Source organism: Phalacrocorax aristotelis, chromosome 12 (genome assembly GCF_949628215.1).
Source record: "Phalacrocorax aristotelis chromosome 12, bGulAri2.1, whole genome shotgun sequence".
NCBI classification, from domain to species: domain Eukaryota; kingdom Metazoa; phylum Chordata; class Aves; order Suliformes; family Phalacrocoracidae; genus Phalacrocorax; species Phalacrocorax aristotelis.
In genome coordinates, this window is record NC_134287.1 from 16,815,091 (window position 1) to 16,842,711 (window position 27,621).

At 45.0% G+C, this 27,621-nt stretch overlaps 2 protein-coding genes across 9 annotated transcripts in view; one reads left to right on the top strand and one right to left on the bottom strand.

Annotated features, from left to right (window-relative positions):
* Positions 1–208: 208 nt before the first annotated feature.
* PRDX3 (peroxiredoxin 3) lies at positions 209–5,492 on the bottom strand. The gene is made up of 7 exons (XM_075107379.1): positions 5,340–5,492; positions 5,191–5,269; positions 4,893–5,034; positions 3,990–4,125; positions 2,117–2,220; positions 910–1,075; positions 209–404 (listed from the first exon to the last, which is right to left on the bottom strand). Exons 1-7 carry the CDS (start codon positions 5,373–5,375, stop codon positions 351–353), a joined length of 717 nt encoding a protein of 238 aa, XP_074963480.1. The 5' UTR covers positions 5,376–5,492; the 3' UTR covers positions 209–350.
* An 8,097-nt stretch (positions 5,493–13,589) lies between these two features.
* Positions 13,590–27,621, top strand: part of GRK5 (G protein-coupled receptor kinase 5) — a 183,652-nt gene continuing 169,620 nt past the window's right edge. For 7 of the 8 annotated variants that reach the window (XM_075107370.1, XM_075107365.1, XM_075107368.1 and 4 more), the window contains exon 1: positions 13,596–13,679. In XM_075107370.1, coding sequence (XP_074963471.1) covers positions 13,628–13,679 — 52 coding nt within the window. In that variant the 5' untranslated portion in view covers positions 13,596–13,627. Of the gene's footprint in view, positions 13,680–27,621 lie in introns of all 8 variants that reach the window. The other variant, XM_075107374.1, reaches the window with a different exon arrangement.

Here is a 27,621-nt window from a genome sequence, read left to right on the forward strand (position 1 = left end):
GAGAAAACGTGGGACAGTTTCTTCTGGTCCAAAACTAATTAAGGAGACAGGAAAAACCCAGTGGAATACAACTGTAATTTGTATTCTTGTCATATTCAGGAAGAGGAGCAGTGGTCACAGAAATTAATGAAACAAGTTGCAAAAGCGGGGGGGTGAAAAAAGCCTTAGTTTTTACCCTTCTTTTTAAAACAAGACAAGGGAGTCAGTAACTATTTCAGCATTTAATTTCTTTTTAAACATCATAAAATGAGAACTTTGATTTTTATTCTTTTTTGTTTTTATAATCACAGCTGCTTTCTTGATGTCTTCAGCATACAGTAACTAAGAGTTTTGTCCACATATTTCAGTGTTTATGTATGCACTTTCTCAAAATATTCTTTAGAAGCTTCTGGGCTTGGTTTGATCTGTCAAGAAAAGAAACTTTAGTTATTATATGCTGTAACTAAGATACAAAAATTACAGATTTGACATTTTATCCAATAAAATCCATGTGTACTTTATAAAAACAATAGGTTATTTCTGTTTCTGTACTCGGTTAAAAGATGAAAGCCCAAATGATGTACAAGCTACTGCTTGCAAAGTTTAAGTACGTAACACGTTTCTGCTGCTAAATATCAAGCAGGGCATTAAGTAAGTAAGAATTCTGAAGACAACTGGTGGAGAGTGCAAGTCAAATTTAGAGTTTTAAATAAGATTTGTGTCTTCTAAAAGAAAATGATCCTTCACAGAGATCACACATATAGTACCATACAAATGGACTAAACTGGTGCAACCAATAAAAGCCTCAGGTTTATACAACAGGGACAGATTCAGTCAAGCACCTCACATTCAAGTTGTTCTCAGCCCTTAAGGCATGCAAAAATATGCCAGGGTCTATAATTAGAAAACCGATATTTAGCAGACACTTACTGTAGGGGAGTCTGGAGTCCAGTTTGCCGGGCAAACCTCTCCGTGGGTTTCCACATACTGGAATGCTTTCACCAAGCGGAGGGTCTCTTCCACACTGCGACCGACGGGGAGATCGTTGATACTGAGATGCTTGATAATCCCATTTGGATCAATGATGAAGAGACCTCTGTAATTGAGCAAGAATTTAGGGAATGCGAATCACCTTCCAAGACCAAACACAAGAAGCTGGATGAACTATTTCATCAAGGCAGTTATTCTTAGATGCACGTAGCAGAGTTACAGTAGCAATACAGTGATATATTGTTTGTTAGTGCAGGGATCAAAAGCCAAGGGCCAGTCAACTGGTATGGTATTGTGAAATTACAGAGAAGGCATAAAGACTAATAATAATAATAATAATAATAATCATAGAGACAGATGTATGGTACAGGTAGTACTTCTATTTCCACCTGTATTTCAAAGTTGATAGCTGGCATCCTTCCCATATATTTTTGATATGAAAATCCAAAGGTACTGAGTAAAAAATTGCTTATGCATTAAGCTACTAAATTAAATCCTGTTGCATATAAACATTTGTGAAAACCAAAGTCCCAGTCCTACCATATTAATTAACTTGTCAACAAATAAATGCCAGAAGTTCCTGATCCAAAGAGATTGGGAGCCAAAGGTCTCCAGAAGCCTCCTACCCAATCCAACGGATCTCAGGGACCGCTATTTGCTTTTAACAGGTATTCCCATGGTGGAGAAGGAAATTTTTTTTTTCTTCTAGATAATTATTGGGTTGACTGTAGTGGCCTCTAGGACTACTGCTTTAGAAACTTCTAACACAGAAGTTAAGGCAGTCTCTTCTTCCAGAAGAAACAAAACAAAAAAGCAAACAAAAAAAGGGATAGACCCCTAAATTGTGAAAAAATGTGAAACTAACATGCTCTTCTGTCGTACTCATTTTCCTTAGTGACATGGAGTTCTCCCACTGACTCAGAACAGAATAGCTGGCTTTCCCCTGCACGTGTTCTCAGAGAGGCCTGGAACCATTCTCAGTGACCACAATGGCCATGTGCCCTTCTCCTAGGGCAAAGTTCTGCAGAAAAACGTTAACATCCTACAGTCTTCATTTGATCCTTGTGCAGTTTCCCCTGCAGAAGGGAACAGCATGGCTCATGTTGGTTTAGATTGGGTTGTGTCATAACCCAGTATCATGCGTTACCTTAGCGCTATGCCAGGCCCTTCTAGCAGCACACCATAATCGCGGGAGATCTGTTTTGTGAGGTCCGACAGAACTGGAATATTCATTTTGCCCAAACCACCACTCTAGAGAAAAGAGTAACATTCCATTTTGTTACAAAACGCTTCTTGGAATTATCCTTCTTGAGCTGCTGGATTGGGTGCTCAGGAGGGTACACTAACAACAAAACACATTCATGCCATTTGTTCCATGAAAGGAACAGTGCGGGTGGGGTGGGGGGTTGTTGTTTGGTTTGGTTTTTTTGAAGTAGTCAGGAACATTTGGTTTCTCTGGAACATGAAAACTCCTTTTGCACTGACCATTTCAGAATTGCTTATTTTGGTGGTAAAAGGCCACCTACGACAACAGCCATAGATTTTTCAGAAAGATTTCCCTTGTACCCTATTCAGGAGCTTTGAATTTCTACTGCATATTTAAGTGTTCGAAATTAATATGAACACGGTGGGGAGGGAAGACAAAACTGCATACTACGAACAGGCAAAAGACAAGGCTTCTAACAGCCACACTAGGTACGTCAGAGTTCTGCTGCTCCCTCTGTTTAGTGCATGCTTTTTTTCCCCCTCCCCCAAATCAATTTAAATACTATTTGGAGAGTCAATCAAGATTTCTTTCAGTTTTGCAATATATGGGAACCACAGCAGAGATAAGCTCTCTATCCTTGAAACAAACCCACAGTTTGTTAGCTTTTCTGTTCCTGGCATCACCGGTGAATCATTGTGTAATCTCATTCACTCTGACCCTGATCCTACAAATGCTTGTCTGCAACAGAGTTCTCGTAGGCAGAGCTTTGAGCACAGATGTCAGAGAAACCAAGGCCTAAGCCTCTCCGGGTGTCAGTTTCCTGTCTGCACCACCATGGAATTCCTTCCACCCTTTGCAGGGTGTTTTGCTCCATGTGCACAAGCAGCCCCTGACTGGCATACGCTGAACAGCTTTCGCGTTAAGTGGTGAAGTCAGTCCACAATCACATTTTAGAGCTTTGAACAAAGCATGCAGAAAAATTAAATACTCTCAATAGGTTCAGCCAAGCCATGTTAAGCCTACCAAACTCTCCTCCCTCCCCTGTATGTTACAATGGCAGAGCTATGCACCAGGAGGCATTCTGGTCTGCCAGCGCTACTGCAGACTGCCGTCCACACGGGTAATGACTGATAGCACAGGAGCTGCTGCACCCTCCTGCGATGCTTCTTATCCGCTACAACTCACCAAACCAGTGAGGTGCTTTATGCGATCAAAAGTGGGCGTTTTTATATACATCTGAAAGAGGCTCCTCTCCAGTGAAGGGCCATCTTTATCGCCTTCTTTCCCTGAAGAAAACTGATGGCCTCTGTTTGTATTGCAGAAGTGAAACTATTTCAGCAAGTGAGAGTTAATAATACAAGTGCTCCAATAAACTGGTTGTTCTTTTCCTTCCATTCTGAAGCCACCACTGTTCGCTACTGGTTAACAATAATGACTAAACAGCTGCTGTTCAATTTCTGTGAGGGTGCACACAAACCATCAGCTCTAACAAGAAGCTTCGGACAGTGACATGTATACTGAGTATTTGTCTTTCGAGGCATAGAAACATAAGGATATGATGTAACCTAAAAGACTATGAAGAGAGCAAAACAAAGATGAAAAAAAATACCCAAATTATTAAAGAAAAGAGCAAGAAAACAAAGGCTGAGTTCAGAATTATGTCATCAAATGTAGAAGTTAATCACATATTACTTTAGGCAGTCTACTGAAATCGGTGTTTGCACAATCATTTATTCAATGCTTTTTCTCAGGAGCTCTTGTGAAAAGAAAGGAAACCAACAGAGAAAGCCCCAAAAAGCTGCTCAATTCATACCTTTCGCGGCGTATTGATCCAGGCCAGATGACAAAAATGAGAATCCACAGAAACTGCCACCACTTCGCAGTTCGCATCATGAAATTCATTTGCTTTGTTGCTAAAAGCCACAATTTCTGTGGGGCAGACAAAGGTGCTGGGTGGGAAGAGAGAACAGGTTGTAATGATTCTGCAGTCTTTTCAGAGAATTATTTTAGAAAAGACTCTCATGTCTGTTTCTAGGCACTAAGGCAGCAGAGCGTCTCCTTTAGCCTGGTAATTTTAACCATGTTTCCTGCTCAAGATTAGTCTCAGTCAGTCCCAAAGCAACAGCCGTAGCCACCTAGCCAGCATACCCGTTTTTGGCCTTTGGTTATAGACAGATTTTTTGCAGAGACGGAGAAACTGTCTCTGCTAGACCCTCTCTAGACAGAGAGTTTTTGGAACCTGTAGCAGAAAGGACTGCAGGTTAAATCCTCCCCCACGTGCCCACATACACCAGGATGTTCTTGGCAATTCAAGTCTTCTAGACAGGCTCAATGCTCCCTGTTTGCCCTTTGCACTGCGGCTGTCAAGCTGCGGTTCTGCTAGCCCTGATGCTTAAAAGGAGACAGTCTCCAACGCGACCCCGAACTGCACCCGCAATGCCCTCACCCCCGGGACCTGGCAGTAAGAGGAACCACACTTGCAACGCCTGCAGCTAGGAGATGCTCTCTAGCCTCCAGACCCATTGCTTTGGCACACAGTGGCCACCTGCCCCCAAGCCTTATCGCTCACGCTCCAGAAATGGACACATATGCCTTGCAAGGCTAGCCCGGATAAGGCAAAAAGCGCCGCTTTGGACAGCGATGATCTGCAGCAGCACTTGTGATGACCTTCAGCAAGGCCGGAGGCCCATCGTAGGGGGCAGAAAACCACACTCACAAGTCCAGGGGGTAGAAGAAGAGGACCAGGTATTTCCCCTTGAAATCATCCAGGCTCATCTCCTTGAACTCCCCGTTAACAACAGCCGTTCCCTTGAAAAACGGGGCGTGTTGTGTAACGGCTGGAGCGAAGCGCCGGCAGCCTGCGGGGGAGAAAAGATAGCAGCGGGCCGGGCCGCCTCCTCCTCCCCCTCCCCCTCCTCAGGGGCGGCCGGACCCGGAGGAGAAGCGTCCGCCGCCTGGCCCGGGAGCGGCGCGTCCGTGCGTCCGTCCGTCCCCGCCACGTTCCTCGCACTTACCGAGGCTGAGCTGGCGGCGGGCGCAGGGCGGGGGTCGCGCCGTCAGCCCCCTCCCGGCGGCGGCGGCAGCAGCGGGCACCTGCGGGGGGACAACGGGGGTCAGAGCCGGAGGGACTGGGGGGGCTGGGGAGGGCCGGGCGGTCACTTACCGCGCTCCGCAGGAGCCTTCCCAGGGCGGCGGCCATCTTGAGCGCGGCGGCGGGCGGAGGCGGGCCCCGCGGCGGCGGGAGGGACGGGGCGGCTTCGGGCGGGCCCGTAGCGCGGCCGCCCCTCGGCCGTGCCCGCCCGGCACCGTTTTGCGAGCGGGGCAGGGGCTGAGCCCGGCGCCGGCCGCTGGGGCCCGCGGAGCTGCTGTGGCTGGGGCGGGGCCGCCGATGGGACCGAGTTTTGGTGCGTGCCGGTACAGACCGAAACGGCTCGTGCTCAGAAACCTCCCAGATATACAAACCATTCAAATGCAATTGGCTCTGACTTTATTGAGCTCGCTCAGATTATAGTTGTTTAATTGTAGTTAAACAACTCCGGCGCGATAGCTGTGTGCCTGCTTAGCTCCTCTCGGCTGTGAGCTGATGCAAACCAAAGCATTGCCCCATTTCCCACACAAGCACTTATTGCTGCTAATGGGCAGCGCTGCGTTAAGCTCGGCATGTGTCTGTGGCCTCCATCTGCCCTGGAGGTTCGCCCCAGTTCTGGTCGCTACACAGGCTGTCACTGGGGAACCACACTGGTCCAGCCCCAGGAGGAGCAGTTGGGATGTAGGTTAGCTCTGGGGGAGGTAGGAGAGCTGTAAAACCCCGTCACAGGCCTCCTGTCTTCTGCCAGATGTCAGCAGCACAGGAAAGGTGTACAGCTTGTGGAAGGGACCACATCTGATACAGGCAAACCTGTCCCTCTGAAGCTGGGGGCTTCAGAGAGTTTGCTGTTGAAGCCCAAGCTCTCACACCTCAAGCTAAAGGAGCTACTTTAACAGAGTCAGTCGCGCAGTACAAGTTTTTTTCAGGCTATTTTTGTTAAATAACTGATGGTGGCAGCAACAGAGACCACCTTCACCAGGAAGCCGCCAGCTGCTGGCCCTGTTTTAGGCCATGTGCTTTGAAGCAGCACAAGTGCTGAGCACAACCCAGCGTACTGAAAATCAAACACTTTCTAAAAGTCCATTTTCTCAACTTCTTTTTGCGTGTTTCTTCATCTAAGGAGTCAAATCTAGTTGAACCCAGTTTCACTTCTGGGTTTTCGTAATTTCTGGTTTAATATTCATACTTGTAAATATCTACAGCCTTTTATGAAGGCGAGATTCCACCTTGTGAACTAGAGAGAAGTCTGGCTCCACTAGCAGGATGAGCTTAGCCATGAGCAGCTGGGGCCAAGGCCAAAGGCAGCTGGAGCAATGTCAGCTACATCCCAGGCCCCTGGGATGAGCTCAGTGCATACTGCATATATATTTCCAAACAAATTAGCAAACTTATTCCTGGTACTTATCTGTCTGGCATGGGACGGTCACTTCTGTAATAGCCAACCCTCTGCCCCTCAAAAGAAGGAGGTTACGTGCAACCTGCCTGTTAGGGTTGGTCACTAGCCAATATTAACTCTCTACTATGTCCAGGAACTGTTTGGGGCAGTGTTATTGTTGTCCAAAAGCAGGCTGAGACCTTTAACATCATCACTAGTTTCAGTTGCTAGTGCCTTTCTGTGGCACTCCTAATTTTATTAATCCAGATGTAGCCAGTGACAGCTGGAAATGTGACTCTGATAATCACCTCAAAAACTGTAGTGCCCACCAGAGCATCCAGAATAATGTTATCTACTCATACACGCACAGAGATAATGGTCAGCTGGCTGGGCTTTTGATGAAGATGGGGTGCCCAAAAGGAGATGATGAAGGTGGAGGTGTTCTGCACCAGTGTGCAGGAGACAAACTGTTGCTGTAGCCTTGGGAAGATGAGTGGGAAGAAAATGTGGATGCTAAAGGATGAACATACCCCAGTGTGGGGTCCACCCACATAGTCTAACTGCTTCCTGCATCCACCAATTTCCTTGAATTCAAAGACATCGCTATTGCTTTTGACTTTGAGGCTGTTCCCTTCAGGCTCAACACCCTCTAACGAGCTCTGCGTGTGCATTTGAGCTTGTGTGCACAGGTGTGCAAGTGCAGTGCTGGGTCAGTGAACTAGCAGGTTCTGAGTTAAGGAGCCTTAGGTACCCCTTGCTTCTCATTAGCGCTTTGCTAAGGGAAACCTGAAGGTGGGTGAGAGACAAGTTCAGTTTTGACTCTTGGTGATGAACCAGGGCTGATTGAAAGTGCCAGCTGGATGGGGATTGCTGGGAAGGTCACTGGCTGAGCAAGGGGATCCCGCTGGCTGAGTTACTCAGCTTATTTGCACGTCTGTTGCCTAAAAGTTAGGGTCACCGTTGCTTAAAAACCTGTCAAAGCCTAAAGGTAGAAGTGAGTAAACTCTTTGTATGTTAGAAAATATATCAGACACAGTGCGGTGAGCTGTGCTGTAGCCTGCAGCCCTGGGAGATGGAGAGGGAAGAAGCAGTTGTTGAGAGATGTGTCCACAGTAGAGGTTAGGGAAATCTTCATGCCACTGCTGAGGGCTGCCAGCAGAGCAGTGAGGAGCAGAGCTGAGCCCAGGACACCTGCAGAGCAGTGACTGTCGGTGAAGAGTAAGCAAAGAAACATCAGCCATTACTGGGGTTGATTCCCTGAATAGCAGTGCAGAATGGCACGTCTGCGTCCACGTCTGCTGGACTGGCACATCCCCTTGAACAGAGAGGCATGCTCGCCTAGCCAAGTCCCTCATGGCTGCGCAGCAAACTGTGCACCGGGTGACGGCTGGGCCACAGCGGTTCCTTTCCCTCAGCTGTTGGAGCTGTATTGTGGCAGCAAGAAAAGAGCTATTGCTAGGATTTCCTGAGGATGGTTGTCTCACCCAAAGATGATTATTCACAACTTCTAAGTCGATGTATTCTAAAATGATGCCCTTCCCCCCCCTCCCCGGAAAGTTATGTTTGTGTAAAACTCTTTGTTTAAACACTTGGCTTGCAGGTGGGGAAATATTGCTCATGCTTTGTTATGAAGGGAGCATAATTCAGCTGCTCAGACTTCTGGATAAGAGCTTGAACTGCTGCCACTGAACAGGGGGTTTATTTTCCATTTTGCTTTTCACCGGGCATCTCCACAATGTGAAGATGGACTTTATCGCTGCCAAAGCGCACCTGGCAAAAGAATTCCTCCTTTTTCCTCAGCGCTGGCTCTCACACAGGCTAGAGCAGCTGCTAACGCTGGTTCTTCTTGCCCTCTGAAGTTCAAAATAAGTCTATCGAGCGGTACCATATGCACATCTTTCCCCAAATCTTGTTGTTTGTCTGCTTTGCTGTCTCCCACGGGCCTTCACCTGGCAGGACAAGCCCCAGTTTCATATCTCATCCTGCAGTGAGGGAGTGCTGGTTCATAGTGGTACAGGGCAAGCTCAGCAGTGCACGGACATGGTGGCATGTGAAGGATGAAAGTCTTGAAGCCTGATTCAAACTGAGGCATCTGATGTTGGTGAAAGACTTTCCACGGATTACAGCAGGCTTTAGGGAGAAGTTTGTCTTGCTGCAAGGTGCAGAGCAGTAGATAAGGCACTTGAATGGATAATGGAAGGTGTACATTTTGTTTTTGGTTAGGATACTTATCTGCCTGCTTTCACTTTGTGCCTCTTTTTTCCTATCTGGGAATAATTAAGTATGTCTTTTTGGTGAAAAACATTGAGCTCTGTTGATAAAAAGTGGTAGATAATGCTTGTGTGTTGTTACCATTATTGTTTGGTGAGAGTTTTTAAAGAGCTCTTTGAAAAATCATCATTAACACAACAAAACATTGGTGAAAAGGTAGCTGCTTCTCTCTAAACTTGATGAAAGGGGTAAGCATGTCCCAAATCAGATCTCCTGCTACTGTGGGTCTTCGAATGGCAGAGTCTGTGCAGAGTACAGGATGCATACGACTGCTTGTTTAAAGAAAAAAATCTGTTCATCTTCTAGAAGGTTATTTAATTCCATGTGCTTAAATGCTCTAGCAATCATTTGGCCTCTACCTTGAGGAAATAGATAACTGAAAAAACGGTTTGAAATGGAAGGAAACAACAGAGGCATAAACATTTTTATCTAAACCAAAGCAAAAAAGTTTGGTTTAGACAAGACCATGCATCACCCCATGGCTGTTGGTAGATGGCAGCCTCTGTCCTTACGCAAAGGGGCTCTGCAGAAGGTTACAGCTGCCTGCAGATGCTTTCTCATAGGCCTGTGTGCTCCCACCTGCTGATACTGAATCTCAGCAGGAGGCAAAATAATTTGGCCATTTGTAGGAATAAGTTTCAGAAGCAATTTCAAACACCATCCAGCTTAGAGCTAATAATGAACAGGCTGCTATTAGGGTATGTTTCCAGCTGATAGGCAAAAGCCTTTTTGACATCTGGTTCACTTGGGGTCTTACCCTGACATTGCCAGCAGGCTGTACTGAGGCCCAGTGGTTTTTCTCTGGTGGCAGGATAAGACTGGGTGTGTTGCTGCTGTGTTTCTGGCTGGAGCTGCGTGAGCCCACCCTGCTGATGACTCATCCCTTAGAGTGGCTCAGAATATCACACTCTGCCTTGCTGCTTTCCTATTCTTATTACACTGATGCATTTGGGTCTCGCACGGTGTTGGCGTTTCATTTACAAACCTCTCTTTTCCCATAAACGAAAGATGGCTGCCAACCCCGCTTCATCCTGATGCTCGGCACTCAAAAAGGGTTTTTTCTGAGCCTTTCCTGAATGACTTTGGATGAAGATGTTTTATTTAAAAGCAGAACAACCAAACACATTAAGTACCTTAGAAAGCACATTTTTCAGAGCTTAACTGTTTTTTGGTAGCCTTTTTTTTCCTTCCAAAATCAGCTGCTTCTGCATATGATTCAGACTAAATTTTCCCTTTTCTCCCAGCAAGCACTGCATCAGGATCTTTAGGCCCGCAAAGAAGACCTGTGTTCTTTCCCTGCCACCCTGTCTTTGTGTCCATGCTTGAGTATTTCAGCACCAGAGTTTACAACAGCAAATAGAATAAGATAAGCAGACTCACAGGTCTCCTGTTTCTTTCTCCCCTACTCACAGGGAACGCGACCACTCCATTAAATTGGGTGTGGACATACCTTGAAATTAAAGGACTGTGTTGTCAAGAGAGAAAATGATGTAAACAAGCCTACCTCTTACTAATTTTTTTATTTTTTGTGTTTTTGTGAACCAGGTGTTCCAGGTGACATAGAAATGAAGATACTAACAGCTATGAAGAAGTCATGAGGTCAGACTCCAAATGCTGCAGTGGGTTTTGAAAAGACCAGCTGATGGACTTTTAAGGGGAGTAGGTCTGCGCATTGGCATTTGTTCTGGCAACCCATGGGGAGCCACATCCATGAAAAGGGGCATATAGATCTGAGGCTGGTGCTGAGGCAGACCCTTGACATGTGTCAGTGGTCTATTCAGGCCTTAAAAACTGTAGTAGAAAAGAGAGATGCAGTGAGGGCTGATTGTCTTGATTTTGTTTTTCAAAGTAGGCCATTGTGCTAGTGAACACATGTCCTTCCATGTCCTAGTGCACCACATTGACTCAGACTTATCAGAAACAAGTTTAATTTTGTTAAATACTGTAAGAATCATTAAGAAAACCCACTCCATCGTTCTTACTGATAAACATGAAGTCAGAATTGCTGCTCTCCATGTAGATGTGTAACTAAGGCAAACATGTTATTGCAGAATCATAGCAGTCCGATAGCAGAGCTCAGCTTTCCACTCCTTGCACTCAGCCACATTTCAGTTAGGTGACTGCTCCTAGTCCACTTCAATGCAAAGTCATCCAGCTTAGTTGCAGTACCCACCCTGGCAGCAGCACAACTCTGTTCAATTGCTGCCCCTGTGTAACTGTGCCTTTGGCTGCCAGGAACATGAAGTGCTTCAGAGCTGCGCCATTCATGAACACTAGGTAGCTCCATGGCATTTATGAACACCATATATATCTGTTGCAACTCTTTTGATAAATCTACTTAGCCTTTCAAGAATTAAATAAACGCTTACAAAGTATACAGGACAACATTAGCACGCTGGAGTCCTGCTTCTGTCCCACAGGGCAACATTTCAGGTTACTCTATGTTTACAAAGGTACATACAGGTATAAGAAAAAAGAGGAGCAGTAGAGCCGTCGGGGGCACATGCTGATTTCCAAGTGCAACTCAAACTTAAGATCTTCAAGATCTGCCCTCTTCATTTGCGCACCTGTATAAAAGTTACACACCAAACGGTGCTCACTGTGGGGTCTCCTGTGAAGGTAAATCCTTCCCGACTGAACAGCCTGATGCTGTATCCCATTGCTGCCAGCAGAAGTTGAGCTTGCTGCTGCAGTGAGTGCTGCCTCACAAAATGGGGACCAAGGCACCTGTGCTGATTTTTCCTTTGGAGGGAGGGGTTGCTTGTAGCATTAAAAACGTTGTAGGTAATAAACGGTGTAACTGTGTCTTCCCGCATCAGCCATATTCTCATGCTGGCGTAGTCCTTGTGATGACCGTCAGTGGAAGGCTGGGCAGGGATGTGAAATGCACTCATAACCTGAGCATAATGTGCTCTGTTTACAAGTGAGCATCCGTCCTTGCGCAGAAGTGGTCAAACAACAAGCAGGGCAGGCACTGGGAACCTCCTCTCTGTGCTAAGGCTCTGGCTTCCAGGAAGCAATTTTTCCCTTAAGAATTATTTAATCAGAGAAAAATCTTCTGGTACTTACAGACACAACTGCTGCTATATAGATCTTGGCATTACAAAGAAAGTAACCGCAACATGGCATGGCTTCCCAAGGCTGAACATTTTCTGAAGCGATAGGAGAGAGGCTGTGGAAGATTGCACATAGCAGTGCCACCTGCTTCACACAGTAACTTTCAAAGTCCTAACCTTTGACACTTAATTGGATAAAAAAAGGCATTTATGAGACCTGTTTTATCCTAATGCTCAAGGTATTATTCATTAGGTGCATTTCTCATTTATTTCCTATGTTCAGAAAATATGTTCTAGGCAGTCTGCAAGTCCTGCTATTACAGGTCATTTCTGCCTGGCTGTAGAGAGAAATATGATTGGTACAATAAAAAAAAAGAAGAAAAAAGTGGTGTCTGTGCTCCACTTACAAGAAGGTGCACATTAATTTGATTTGCTTCATGTGGATTTAATCAATGCAAATACAGCTGGGGGAAGAGTGTGAGTAATGGGTTGGTTTTATTCCTCTTTCTTTGCTTGACCTGCTGAATCGATCTACCTTGTTGCCAGGAAAATCAGAATCGTGCTTATATGAGCATCTGTCCTTCATAGACAGAAGAGGATTTCTGTTGTAATATAGCACTTAAAATTCACAAACTTTCCACAAGTGGCTGATGTCTCACACAACTGCTTATCAAGATTAAAAAAAAAAAAAAAAAAAGCTGTGCCAGAAAAGACGGGATTCCCTCGGGTACTTCCTTCGGGGACTTTTCCAGAAATGCGAGAAGCCCGTGCCTTGAGCCCGGGGAGAGGGGCGTGCATGGCATGGCAGAGGGTGAAGCCTGCCAGTTGTGGGGGTCTCCTTCCCTCGGCTGTGAGGGGCACCGAGACCTGCCGCGGCACAGGCAGGGCCGGGGAGCCCCTGGGGGGGCCCGGGCAGGGCAGGGCAGCCCTGGGTCGCCGGCTCGGGCCGGAGCCGCCGCCGCGGGGTGGCGCCCGGCACCAGGGCTGCGCCGCGCCGCCGCCGTCGGGGACAGGCCGCGCCGCGAGGGTCCCCCCGCATCGCCCCCCGCAACGCACCGCTCCCCGCGTCGCATCGCGTCGACCCGTGGCCTCCCACCGCCCCTCCCCGCCGCGCAGGAGCCGCCCCGCCGCCTCCCGCCGTCCGGGACTGCTCCGGCCCGGCCCTGTCCCAGGGGGTGCCGCTCGCCGCCCGCTCCGCGGCGACGCGGCGGGGCCGGCGCCAGGTGCGGCTGGGCCGCCCCAGGACTACAGGTCCCGGCGTGCCCGGCCCCGCGGAGCCGGCGGCGTGGATGGCGCCTGCGCGGGGCTGCGGGGCCGCCCGGCGGTGCCACACCCCCGGGGGAGGGCGGCGGGAGCGCCCCAGCCCTCCGGCCGGCGGGGAGCCCGCGGGGCGGGGGATGGAGTAGCGGGGCGAGGCGAGGCGCAGCGGGAGCAGATAGCGCGGGGAGCGCCGCCTCCGCCCGGGAGCGAGGAGGAGGAGGAGGAGGAAGAGGAGGAGCGGGGGGGGGGGGGGGGGGGGGGGGAAGGCGGGAGGCAGGCAGGAATCATGCACGGGGGGATAAGGCGCTAGAGGCAGGAGGCGGGTGGTCACCCGGAGACTCCGCACCTCGGGAGTGACGTCCTGCTGCAGTGCTGCCCGCCTGCGCTGCCCGAGCTCGTCAATGGAGCTGGAAAACATCGTTGCCAACACCGTCTTGCTGAAAGCCAGGGAAGGTGAGAGAGCGGCGGCAGGGGAGGGGAGGGAAGGGGGGCTGGAGCATCCTTGTCGCAGTCGCCCCTCCGCGGAGCGATGCCCGCGGGGCTGCGCGCCGGTCCCGCCGCCAGTGGCTTTCGGGGTGCCATGTGGCCGAACCGGCGCTGGAAACGGCTCGAGCCCCGCTTAAAAGGAAAAAAAATATAAATCGCTTTTTCCCCCCCTCTCTGTATGCGGGGGTTTGGGAAAGGAAGTGAATGAGATTGCAGAGATTACAATATTCACCCATCTCTTCCTTCCCCCTTCCCGCCTACCCCCCCCCCCCCCCCCCCCCCCCCCAAATCTGGTCCCACAGATTGTGCTATTTCAGCGTCTATTGTTAAAGGTCAGCTGCAGATGCATTCATTCAAAAGGGCTTAGCAAATCTGCAAATAGCTTTCCGCGCCGTGTGGTGAGACCGGCAGGATCGTACGGCTTCAACGTTACAGCCGTCGCCTTATTCGGCGTTATTAGGTGATATCACGTCGCTGCAAACGTGCCCATTGTTGCGAGCGGTGTTGGTCCCCGCCGGGGCTGGGCGGAGGGGCCGGGGGCTCAGCCGTGGGGAGCGGGGGGCTGGCCGGGCGGGGGCCGCCCCCTGCCGCAGCCGGGAGCGGGCGGCGGGATGCTGCGGGAGGTGCCGGTGCCGGCGGCACGGAGCGGGCGGGCTGCTCGGCACGGTGCGCCTCTCCAACCCGCTCGGATGCCGGGTGCCGAACGGGGCGCTCCGCAACGCTCCCCTCCCGCCCCCGGGACCCGCAAAGCCGAGTCTCCGCCGGCGGCGGCAGGCCGGGCTCGCAGGGCTTCTGTGTCCGTCCTCCCGGGGGAGGGTGTCCGTCTGTCCTCCCTCCCTTCCTGGGGGCTCGGGGCTTGCCGCAGCTCTCCGCGGGAACCCCGTCCGCCTGTCTGTCCGTCCGTCCGGAGCATCCCCCCGGCTGCAGGCGGAGCCCCACGCACAAGTAACGCGTCTCACGGTTGCGGCATCGCTGCCAAGACGTGATCGTTTTCTGCCGGTTGCAACCCGGTTTTATGAACGCATCCGCTCGCTTGCTTACTGTTTAAAATAAGACATTTTTCCAAGCCTTTATTCAAGCTTCTATTCCTTGAAAATACTGGCCAGACTGGGCATTTTTAGGCGCGGTACAACCTGCAGCTTTTTTTTTTTTCCACTCCTCTGAAAGTGCCTGGAATTGTCTGCCAGCGAGGCCGGGTACCGCTCGGGTGGACTTCAGCATTGGCCACTCCGAAGCTATGGTAGTACGAGTACAGCACTATTAGTTTTGTAAAAGAAATGGTCCAAATAGCCCTCCCCGGAGTGATCCTTTTTCTGGGAAAATAGTTCACATTGTAAAATAATGTTTATATAACCCATGGGCTGTTGAACTTGTGAGGCTTAGCCAAAGAGTAAAGTCCTGAGATCCTCCCAAAAAAGCTCGATAAATAATCAGGGCAAAGGTGTTATTCTGTTCAGCAGATCAGTGAAGTATAACTTTCTGACTTCTGATGGAGAATTTTTATTTTCTGTTGTCATTTTTAATATTGTTTAGGATGCAGTTGTTGCTACCAGCAATACAATACTGGGTTAGATTTCAGTAGACTTCAGGAATAGTTTAAACGACTGGTATTAATTACAGTTATTGTGTGTTGTTTTCAGACAGCCAATATTTTGCAAGTAATTTTAAATGTGCCACTCAGTTTTATGGTCTTTTTCTCCCATCCTCAGCAAGATGGTAACAGTAATGTTGTTTTATTGTTAAAGTCGTATTAAAGAAGCTGCTAGCAATAATCCAAATTGCAGAACTTGATCAAGATTTACCCCCAAACTATATTCCAACTTTTCTTTCAACCATGTATGAAGCTCCAACAACATTTTTTTTTGAGGCCTGGTGCTTTTTTATTTTTGAAAGCTTTTTCTAGGAGGGGGTGCACAATTTCTTGAAATGAAGAACAAAGGACAAGTTACGTACCTGCTATCAGAGCCATGAGCCTTATATCTATATTGCAAATGTTTTCACATTTTTAGTTGTCATTGTAAGCTGCTGTGAGTAAAATGTTTTTAAAACTTGCAAGGAGTAATGTAGGTGGTTGTCACTGCAGATGAAGACGGACAGCATATGGAAGACCAACAGTAAAAGTAAATTAATATATTGAGGATTATGGTATCTAAAAATAAGTTTGTTCCAGATCCTGCAGACTCCATCAATAGATTTAGCTGGGTGAGCATGCAGCCAAAGCCAAGTACATGCATGTGTGTTTCCACTTTTTAAGTCAAAAGTAAAAGCTGTATTAGCTCCATTACATGGTGGTTGGTGCCTGCAATGTGGTACTTAGTGTCAGAAGAAGGAAAATGATGTGATCTACAGACATTAGTAAAAGCAGAAGTTCTGTCACAGTTGCAAGGGGAACACAGACCCGTATCAGTAGTACAAGGGAAATTTCAGATGAGTTTCAGAGGGAGGTTTAGGTAGACCTGCAACGTTAAGTCCAATGGTGAGGAATTTTGTAAGGGACTCAGAAGTAGGGCTGAGTGACTACCACAAATGTTTTCTAGCAAATATTGGTTTTAAATTTTGCAACTCATTTGCTTTGGCCTTGCTAGCGGTTTTTCTGTGGTCCCTTGTGTAAGTTCATTTGTGACTAAGTTGTACTAAAGCAACCCCCAATGCAAAGTGAATTTCTTAGCTGAAATACCAAGAAGTGAATTTTATAACTGTTATACAAATACTTGCACTCGAATCATGATGATTACAGCGAGAAGCACACCCAGAATTAACTGATGCCATGTGATACATGAGTAATCTTATTAGAGCAGCAAAAAGAGTAAATGCAGTTCACATACAAAAATGTATGTCACTGAATAATTTTTGAGCAGAGAATAAATCTCAGAAAATCTTCGTCTTTTTGAAGAATATGAAGGTTTTGACACAAAATTACACATAAGTTACTTGTTATACTCAGAATTCTGCTAGTCTGAACACGTAAAAAAATGGAGTTTTATTGTGTTTGCAAGTTCATTTATAATTTATTAGGAACAAATTTATGTTCTTTCCTCAGTTATCACTTCTCATTTCTTGGATGCAAAATCCCATTTCACAACACACTTGTCCCTTTTAGGACTGAATAGCAACTACATCTGCTTTAATTATAGAAACCAAATAGGTATTTGGTATCATCTTGTATTGCCTGGGGAAAGGAATAAGCAAAGAAGGGAAGGCAAAGATGAGAATCATAAAAAGAAAAGCCAAATAATAACAATTGTGGTCATTCCAGGTTGAGTAAGAACCCTAAATTACGAGGTGGTGAAACATTTATCTTCATTAGCCTTCTTGTTTCTAAGCCTCAGCAATTATCTGAACCACAGAATCATCTAGCCATTAGTGATGGAGATACACCACACTGCTAGCAGCAAATCCATGTTGGTGAGGTTGAATCCCAGCCCATTTTCCCAGTTGAAGGTTGTTTGACAGAGGACACCATCAGAACCAAGGAGCCAATGGAGGGGTCCAGGGGAGACCCAGGGACTGAGTCTCCCAATGTTTCAGAGGTACTTTAACAGCCCTAAGCCAGAGGAGCTTTAAACACATCCATAGAGTCCTGCATCTACGCCTGCCCCTGTCAGAAGTAATAGGCTGATAAAAGACAAGCCTTTCAAAGAGGCTGATGATTAAACTATGATGTTTGTATGAAAAGCAAACAATATGGTCAGATAAGCACGACCAGGATACGGTGATTACCTAGATACTCTTCATCGTGATCCATTCCTTCCTAGCTATAATATCAGACTTCCCTCACATTACCTGCTGCTTCTGTGTGCGTGAGCTTTGTTAGACAACCTGAAACATATTTCAAACCCCAAATACAACTCCACTCTGAAACTGCAAAATCCTTTACATATTTGTACAGACAGACAACTCCCACCACTTTAAAGTTTTAGTGATAACTAAACTAGTCATCACAGTAGTTTTAAAACGGCCAATTTGGAAGATATTTTTCTCAGACCTGAAGTTTTTAAAGTGCAAAGTTTACCATGTAAACCTCATAAAAGGGAAAGAAAAATGCCCTTCAACTGCTAAAACACAATGCAAATGCAATTTTTTTTCCTTTTTAGGTAGACTGGAATTCTAAAATAAACTTACTTATGGCACCCAGGCAGAGCCTTTGATCGGCCTAGCCAAAAGGGCCCACCTCCTTTTATATATCTCAGAATTTTTTGATGAGTGCACACTGATGCTATATAATATGCAAAATGAGCCTGTTCGTAAATTGCTATATTTTTAGCTTGCTTTTGCAGGATGATCGCAAGAGAGATTTGTACATGTCCTTATTGGCAAAAGACTAGCAATAAATCCTAGGCAAGAAGTGTGACTGCTTTCCAAGAACTTGCAGTGCAATTGGAAAAAGGGCAGTAGAACAATGAAAAGCATATTATGAAGGAAAGAAGGTGACTATAGTGACAGCCAAAACCCAATGGAGAATATGATTATTGCAACTTCATTAACTGGTGATTTGAATGCAGCATCTAAGGACCTGTCTTCTATCCCTTGATGTAAAACCAAAGTATTTTGTAAGGAAAATGTCATCTCTATAAGCAGAGGAAGCTTGCATGCAGTGACTCAGTTTAGTTTTCTTTCTGGAGTTCAAGAGAAGCTCTCACCACTGCAAGAGCTTAAAAAATATTACAAGATTGGAATCAGCCATTACTTCAGACGCGACAGGGTGCTTTTAAGCAGTAGTTTAAAAAAAATGAGTTTCCCTATCAAGCCTGTAACCATTTCTTTCTGGGGAGGAAAAAAAAATCCCAAATAGTCCCGAGTATTTAATTATATTTTAATCAAGGAAATTCAGAAAACAGGGTTCTTCAGGCCTTTGTGAAAAGAATGCGTGAGTCTGAATGACTTCAAGATCTCCTTTTACAGAAGGGACTTATTTCTGTAGGCATACCTGGCTGAGAGCAAGTGTGTGTGTAGAATTAGCTTGCAATCCCTTTCCAGTGTGGTGTGGGGTTTTTTGGTTTGTTTTTTTTTTTTTTTTTAATAGCAGGGCTGATACACAGCAAGTCAGAGCTCCACTAGCTGTGCCCTTGGTGGGCACTGTGTTCATCTGGGGTTCTGCCTGTGGCCCACTTACACCAGTTTGCAGCCATGGGCAGCAGGTCTTGGGATGTAGCAATGTTGGAGGAACCAAAGGCTCTTCCATGCGAAACTCTACTGAGGAGAGAGGACTATGCCCTTTCATGTGTGCTGTTGCTGTGGAACTGAAATTTTTATAGCCTATTTGCTGTCTAGATTGTTGTGTTTATAGGCACTTTAAAAAATATTTAGTACTGAGCTGTGGTGGTCTCTCAGGTTATTAACACATAGAAGCTATTAGTAAAACTTCTAGAACAAACGTTAACTATGGAAGTTTGAATAGAACTACTTACATCTGCTCCATTAATCTCATGTGATTGCTTTCTTCAAGTGCAAAATCATAAATCTAGGAAGAGACTGCCTGTATTAGTTATCAATATGCTCCTTTTCTGAGGTTTTAACTTAGTGTTGCTGAAATTGTCCACTCAGAAAAGAATTTTCAGTATTTATACAAGACATAGGCATAATTCTGTGACTGCATCTTTGTATTAAGTAAGAATATTCTGAGATAACTGAGGCAAAAATGTCTGAAAGACAAGTTTTAGGGATGCCCTGCTGAGAGTGTTTCCAGGCCAGCAGAGCTTGGACCAAACAAACACGTGTGTCATTGTGGTAATTGGCTCCTGAATGAAAGCCTCAACGACAGACTTGCCATGAGGTGGGCCCTACTACAAGTTTCTATGTCTTTGTCACCAGCGAGTTGGTGGATGGGTGTGCGCTGCCCTGCTTTGAAGGCAATGAAGAAGAAGCAGCTAAAGAGGAATGCAACAGCTCTGACTGCTGTTTCTAAGGTCCTGGGGGTATGTTATACCTGTTCGGTGGCTCACCTTGCTTCCTTTTATACCTGCAGACAGTACAATGGGTTACTATTGGAAAAAATAAACAACAAAACCACCATTCCTGCATTGTTTCAGTCTTACTAGTTGGAAGATGAGCTCCCTTTCCAGGTGCTGCTTTGCTAGCTAAGATCTGCTAATGATCCCTCTTTCCCCGACTGAAAAAATGAACATCTGTGTGCTGAGGACCTTGATGCTTGCAGGGAAGCGTCTGAAGCTCCAACTGTGTATTCAGACTTTTTAATACAGATGTGCTCTGATCCTCGTAAAGCCCAAAGCTGACTGATAGGATGTAGACAAGGTCCTTCTGCATGTGCAGAGACAGAAGTTGTATTTTTATTGCTTGGCTGACCTTATGTATTTAGGCTCGTAGCTGATTCTTCTCCTATACTATTTTTATGACAGTGTTACTCTGTGAATGACTTCTGGTTTGTATTGATCCAGAGAGAGCTACTGAAGCTCTAATTTAAATGCAGGTAATGGAGCTAGAGTCAATGGGATTATTTCCATGGCTAAAATATCCACAAAATCACATGAGGATTGGTATCGGTGCATTGAAAAAGTTTAAAAGCAAATTATTTTATCAAAGAAGTTACTGTCTTCATAAAATATTAGTAAAAACCAACCAAATAAACAGGGGTTCCTCTTCCTTTACAGCTGGATAGGAAATACTACCCTTCCATCTTGGTTTTTTTTTTCACTATGAAAATTACAAACTGATGTTCATCTTTGAGATCTTCCCCTAGGTCTCTATTTCAAAAATATTCTATATGCTATCTGAGTTTTCTGTGTGGCAGTGGGTAAGAAGAGAATCGATTGCTCCGTATTTTTACAGGCACATAATCAAAACAATAACAAGATGATATAATCCTAATATTTCTTTAAGACCACAGCATGTGAAATTAAATTAAAAGGCCAGGAAAATAAAGAACCCTGCAGTTTGATTACACTCAGCTGGATTATCTTTGTAATTATTTTGCATGGGGGATTTAAAAATGCACACTGCTTTGTGAAAAAGATTAGGCAGGGAAACCAAAATTAAAGTAAACATTCTAACGAAAATATTGCAAAGATGATGGGTGTTTTATTTCATTAAAAGAAAAAATCCACAGAGTTGCCTGTTAAAATGAAAGGATGGGACAAAACACAGGTGAAGGGAAAGATGGATGAGGCTGCGAAGTCTGTACAACTGGCTCAGCTGCTTCTAGTTCATATAATGTATCTTCAGATATAGTTGAAGAAACTGTCACAAGTGTTTATTCAGGGAAGGAGGGCAAGCTAAAAGGAGTAGAAATACACACAAGTACTCGAAACCTAATTCGGACCTGGGAGTGAATAACACAAATAATAATAATGAAGGAAGGGCAGCAGTCTGTGCTCTAGGATGAAAATAGTTATTCACAACTAATTTCTCAGTGGCACAATGGAGGCTGAAAATTTGTATATCCATCATTTCCAGCACGTAGAAGTGTGTTTGCTATGCATGAGTAGTCCCATGGACTTCATGGGGGGACTGCTTGGTGGTTGGAAATGCAGCTTGTTTGCACTCAGGGGTCAGTCAGTTCTCACGTCTGCGATGCTGTTCCAGTCAGTAAAACTGCACCGGTATAACTGAAGTGAAACAAACCACTAGCAGCTATTGGGAAAGGCCTGCCATGTCATTTTGTCCCTTGTCCTCCATGCACTTTTTAAGGTTTGAAGCAGTTCTGGTATAAAAAATGACCCAATTTATGGGTCTCTCTCTGAAGTTTTTTTGCAGCCCAAGAAATCATGATTTTTGTGGTTAAATTTTCCTTACTCTAATCTCCTTACTTGTGTAATCCCTTTTGTACAGTTTTCATTCTCTGTGCGCTTTCTCTTTCTCATCACTTACAGTCTTGCCAAGTTTAACAGCTTTTGTTGTTTCTTCCTTCCAGCTTGTCAGCTCGGATGCCCTACCTCAAATTTCGTGCAGTCAGACCTCAGGACAAGTTCACTCCCAGCGGCGGGTTCCTAGGAGGTGTGTCTGGGGACGGAGTTGGTCCTGAATCTGTTCCTCATCCTGGCCCACCTCAAAATCCGCTGAAAAAGATGGTCAAATGGGGAGGGACCCTAGGGCAGAGACAATACCAAAGAGGGAGCACATCAGGATATTTGAGTAGTTTCCATCAGTGAGGTTGCTGATGGAGTTCCCAGTTGCCCTGAGTATGCCAAAGAGGCAGTTAATAAGAAGTAGCAGCTATTTTTGGATTGGTTGAGTATTCTTTTGTGTTCCACTGAATGCAGGATTTCGTTATGAGCTTGGCCTTTCCTGGTAGGCTGAAGTTATATTACAAGTTCTAGAAGTTTCCTTATTTTTGGTACAATACCTTTTTTCCTTAACTACTCAAAGAGCCAATCTCTACCTTGTGTAGGTATGCAGCATGGTGACTTCTGGGATGCTGTTCACTAGGTCCCAATGCTACTGGATCGTTCCCTTTTTCCTAGCATCGTTCTCCCAGTGAATAAATTCAGGTGGTTTTGTTTTCTCTTTCTGTTGCAGTAGTGTAAATTTTTCTAAACTGAAATTCCCATATTTTATTCTTTCCACTTTTCTAATCATTCTAGTTTATTTCCCTGTCCTCTCTTTCTGACACCACCTTTGAATTTAAGAAGTCTTTAACGTACTCTTTAAAACATATTTAATTAGATAGGATTAAATGTCAGTTTACTGACATTTAAGCCTTTACACCTAAGGCTTTATGTATTTTCTCTCTTGTATTATCCTCGGTTGTTCTTTGGTCAGTGTTCAGCCTTGTGTGACAAGGCGCCTATCTAAAGACTGAAACTGTTCTTCCCCCCGCCCCCCTCCCCCTCCCAATGAATGTGGTGTGGGGGACCTTCACTATTCTATAGGAAGTCTTTATTTCCAATGAAGGCTTTAGACTCTGCCTGGATGCGCTTGCTCCCTCAATTCTGTCTAGCCATCTAGTGTGTCCCAGGAAAGGACTGCCTGCCAGAATGGAGAAACTCTGTGAGGTTACAGTTGCGTTCACTTGGCAGCATCTGCAGAAGGCACTGATGGAGAATCTCACCTTGTGAAAAAAGTAAAAAGAGAGAAACGCAGCTGGAAGAAGAGGAGATTCGGAAATGAAAGTAAGCTGTCAGTGTTGCCAATTGAGAGCAACGCCAATGAATCCTCAGTGATGCTTCTGACAAAATACCCCCGTAGACAGTGCAAGGGGAGTTGGGAAGACGGATGCTAGGCTAAATCATCGTTCAGCCGAGGCTGCCCACATATCTGTATTGATGTACACGTATATTTCATATTGGTGCTGTTCAGTGCTTGTCATTCTATTTTGCCTTGCATTTCTGCTGATTTTGCCTTCCCATTTCTTTCCTTCCTGCTCCCTCATAGGTTTGGCTTTGTTTCTTACTGGGGATGAAGGTTAGATTGGGAATTCTGTTCAGCCAGCGTGCCTTTTTCCAGCTTATTTGTTTTGGTTGTTAAAGATTCCTTTTTCATTATTTTTTTCAGTTCTCTGTGTCTCCGTGAAGTTGGTTGCCTTTGGTCCAGCAGGAGAAACTCTAGTGATAAGCATGCTAGAAATCAATAGGGTTCCTTTCTGTAGGGGCGATCTTGCTGCTTTCATGGCAAACCTTTCTCTGGCCAAAATCCAATGGGACAACCTGCCTTTCCTTTTTTGCTGAGAAGCGTGGTGCAAAATTGCACTTGCTCACCCTGCAACTTTTGCAGAGGAAACTTTACTTGGCTAACAGTTATGGAAAGTTAAGAGAATCTGAACACTCAGCCTTAATCTTCTTACTATTAAAGGAAGAATAATTGTCCAGTGCAACATTTGGAAGCAGTGAAAAAGTTTACAAATACAGGAGCTGAGGCTAATCTATGAATAAATCCTTTCTTTCTTCCTCCATAGCAATTCCACATCTACATTTCATCACTGAATCATGATTTTGTGTTTTCTGAGGATGCCAAGTTATAAATCATACATTGACTGAGAATTCCTCATGAAGCACACATCTGGGAAAGTTTGTGCTTTGTTTATTTCACCAGCAGCTGAGTTTTAGGAAGAATTATCCAGATGACTTACGTATGATGTAAGCTTCTCTCAAGGTTACAGTACACCTTTCCCAGAAGCCTTGTGGTGTTTAATGTGCATCTCCTTTCACCATTTGCTCAATGAGAGACATAAGAGTGGTTCAGGAATTTAAAAAAGCTTTAGCTCTCTCTTTTGGAGAGCTGTTAAAAGAACAGAAAATCGTTTGGAGTAAAGCTCCTTCTTGCCATGTGTCGTTGACTGACACTGAATAGCAGCAGGTGCCTATGGAAAGGCATGGATAGAGTGATCTTTCCCCAAGCCTATCTTTCCAGCCTCCCACACTAGGGACTTACTGAGCAGAAGGTGGCTTTGGCTTGTGGTACTTCATAGAGAGATCTATCCTTTATGAATTTATTTAATCATTTTTTCGACCACATTTATAATTTTGGCCTGAGCAGCTTCCTGTGGCAATGAGTTCTGTCATGTATCAAAAGCATGCAAGCTTCCCCACATGTGGACTTCATGAGGGACGCTCAGTTGATGTATGACATGTTTTGGCAACCTCAGAAAGCAGTCATTGTGAAGATGTGGAAGTGTTTTGGAGGGAAAAGAAAGGGAATTATCTGCAAATCAATCAAATGATTCTGTGGGGTTTGGTTTTTTTAACATTTTTCATTGCTTCTGCTCTAATTTATATCAGGTCATTCATGATTTTATAATCCTTTATCATATCCTTTTAGGAGTTTTTCTCCAAGTGGAAAGGTCCAAGTCTATCAACTCTGTCCTTCTGCATCTTCTAATTCTGTATCCTTTTTGAAATGAGTTACCAAAACTACACAGCGTGTGTGTGCGCCGTGGGCAATGGCACAGTGATGCTGACTGCTTCATCCTTTGTTCCTGTCACAATCTTAACTTGATGTTTGTTTGCTTTTTTTCCCGGCTGTCATAAGTATTCATTACTGGGCCTACTGACAGGGAGCTCAGAAATTTGTCTCCTGAGCTGCAGTGTTTAATTAAGAGCCCATTGTTTGGTGTATATAGTAAGAGTTGTTTTCCTTCATGTGCAATACTGTGCTGTCTGACACAGAATTTAATGTGTCTTTTTTTTTCCCTATCTCCAAGTGATTCAATACTGCAACATACTCCAACATACTCCTGCAACTCTTTGCAGGCTGTTTTTGTTACTACTGTCCTGAAGAAATTAGTCTTGGCAGCAAATGTCATCTTGCTATTTATCTCTTTTCCAGATCATTTATGAATACACTGAATAGTCCAAGTCCTATCACAGATCTGTGGCACCCCACTAGCAGCCTCGCTCCACTGTCAAATTCTTATCCCTGATTTCCTATCTTGTCAACTGCTGCTGACTCACAACAGGGTCTCCTCTCCAGAAACAGTTTATTAAGAATTATTGCTGAAGGTCACTGCCAAAAAAAAAAAAAACCATTCAAAAGCCACCAGCCCAAGCAGCTTTGACTACAGCCAACTTCTTCCAGAGGTGAAGAAGAAAAGTGAAAATCTGTGAATGAGAAATGTTGGAATTTGCCAGCTGATGGCAGTATTCGAAGGAGCCATCCCTCTGACATCTGGTGGTTGGCAAAAGAATCTGGGTTGCACCAAGGGCTGAAAGATGAGGACCCTGGTGAACACTGTTAAAATGGGCACTGTTCGAATCTACCCATCTGAATCTTTGACCACCTGAATCTGTTATAAGGTCATCAATCGATTCTAATGCCATGGAGGAGCATGATACATGCCAGTAGGCCAGTGGCCACAATGTGCTTAAAAAAATAAACCTAACCCAAATCTCCCATCCTGCCCCCAAACCCGGGGGGGGGGTGGGGAAGAAAAAAAAGTGGTCTCAGGTAGTTGTTCTTTAGTACCTGTACACTAAATACTTGCCCCTGTGCATGCATACATGTACAGGATCAACCTCTTTAATCACACAGCCTAATCTGAAATCTCTAGCAGGTCTTGGGACGTTTGTTATTCTGGCTCATGCAGACTTCCAGCTGCAAAATGTTTATTTGGCTGTGAAAAGTCTATGAAGTAACAAGATTTGATGGATGCAGCATATTGTTTTCTTTTCCTTTTTTGGGATGCTGTTTGCCTCCAGCTCTCATGGGGAACACATCTCTTTTTCTGTATATCATAAATATTAGATGCCTCGAGTGACTGCCAATGTGTGTAGCACAGGTATGAACCATGCTCTGCTTGCAACCCTTTTGCAGCAGTCTGCACTGCAAACAGATCGCCTAAAAATAATGGCACAATATGACTGCACAACACTTTAATGTTTAACCTCGCTATGATTTCAAGTTGCAGTAGTTTCTTTTTGCTTACTAGCAACTTACAGGTCGGTTAATACCATGATACCAGGATTATTCATGGAGTCAAGTGAAGGAAGTAAACTCTGGCTCTGTGAGCATAGTTGGGAAAGCAGATGGAGAAATCTATTATTTCTTGAGTGACCTCTTTAAGACTGGCTTGTTGTGGTTGGTATAAACAAACTGGTAATTGGAAAGTTTAGAATAAATAGAAGGCAGCTTTTAAAAACTTATGGATGTGCTATGTAAACAACCCTTCCAAAATGAAGCTCAAGTCTATATGTTACAAATCCTTTGCAAAGGGATGGTTTGAATATATTTTTAAGCAAACATTTACCAGCTGTGCAAAGGCATGAAGCTTGTTTAGAAGCCCAGAAATGTTTTACAAGGTGAGGACAAAGCACGCTTTTGTTTGGAGTCTCTGGCCTAAATTTTCAAAAATACTTAGTGATCTTTTTTTAATATATATTTCAGGTTTTAGATACAATGAGTTGAGAAGGAATTAAAATTGGGAATGAAATATTGGATATTAAGCTCTGTTCAAATGTATATTCTGTGCAGGGAAGATCCAAATGTGAGAGGTCTCGCATGTTTCTAGGGCCAGATACCATGGAGGGCAGGGCAGCAAAGCTTTGATCTCTGCCCTTTGTTAATCGCTGCGCTCGAGGTTATCGCTCGGATGTCAGGATGCAGCATCACATCTCAAACGAGGGAGCATAGAAGGCTGCAGTGCCGCCTGTGTGAATCTGCTAGTGCAGGTGCAAGCTGAAGATGCCATCCTATAAACACTAAAGCAGGTAAATAAATTTCAGATGTGAATAGTCCCATAAGGTGAACAATTTGTTGACAGAGGCAGTTACAGCAAGTCCTCATCAGACCCCAGGCTCTTGCCTGCTTCTTTAAAGAAAGTCGCATTTTGTAGAAGTAGTTAGAGGGCCTGACACCTAATTCCAGTAGATAATCGTGGGAAGACTGTTTACTAAGGAGATTTTGCTTATTTCATTAAAAACAAGATGAGATTTGCAGACTAGATGTGCACTATTACTGTTGGATCTTCTAATCTGGGTTCATTACAAATCACAATGAAAGTGTGTTTTAAAAACCACAACAAGTGATGTATTAACTTCCCTAATACCTCATTGCAGATGAAATTTCTTTTGATCTTAGTAGATGAAGTTCAGCTGGAGGATAAAGCTAATTTTTAGGATTGCATAATTTTGCACAGGAGTGAATTTTGCTGTTTAGAAGTCTTACTCTTCCTCTGGGGAGAGAGAAGAGGGAGAGGAACAGCTTGACAGGAATCAGTTGTTTTGATTTAAGGGAATGTGAGGAAATGGCATCTTCCAATAAATACAGATTTTATTAAAGTTGAACACTGTGACAAATGGTTGAGACTTAGAACTTCAGATTTGGTATGTAAGCAGAGCAACTCCACTGAGATTTGTGTGCATTGCTGAGATTAATGAAATATACTTTGTAAAGAAGGGCAATGATTCACTGAGTAAAAATAGGCAGCATCTTAAAGAGCTTGTAAACACAGCTATTCATTTTAGGACTAGAGTCGTTTAGTCTTAGTCTGAGAACAATGCCACTACACTCCATGACACTAATC

Excerpts from the sequence above, each read along its gene's own strand:
- PRDX3 (XM_075107379.1), bottom strand. The coding sequence starts at position 5,375 with ATGGCCGCCGCCCTGGGAAGGCTCCTGCGGAGCGCG. Across the intron at positions 4,126-4,892 it reads TTCTTCTACCCCCTGGACTT|CACCTTTGTCTGCCCCACAG; the intron begins GTGAGTGTGGTT and ends CTTCCCACCCAG. Across the intron at positions 2,221-3,989 it reads GGATCAATACGCCGCGAAAG|AGTGGTGGTTTGGGCAAAAT; the intron begins GTATGAATTGAG and ends TCTTTTCTCTAG.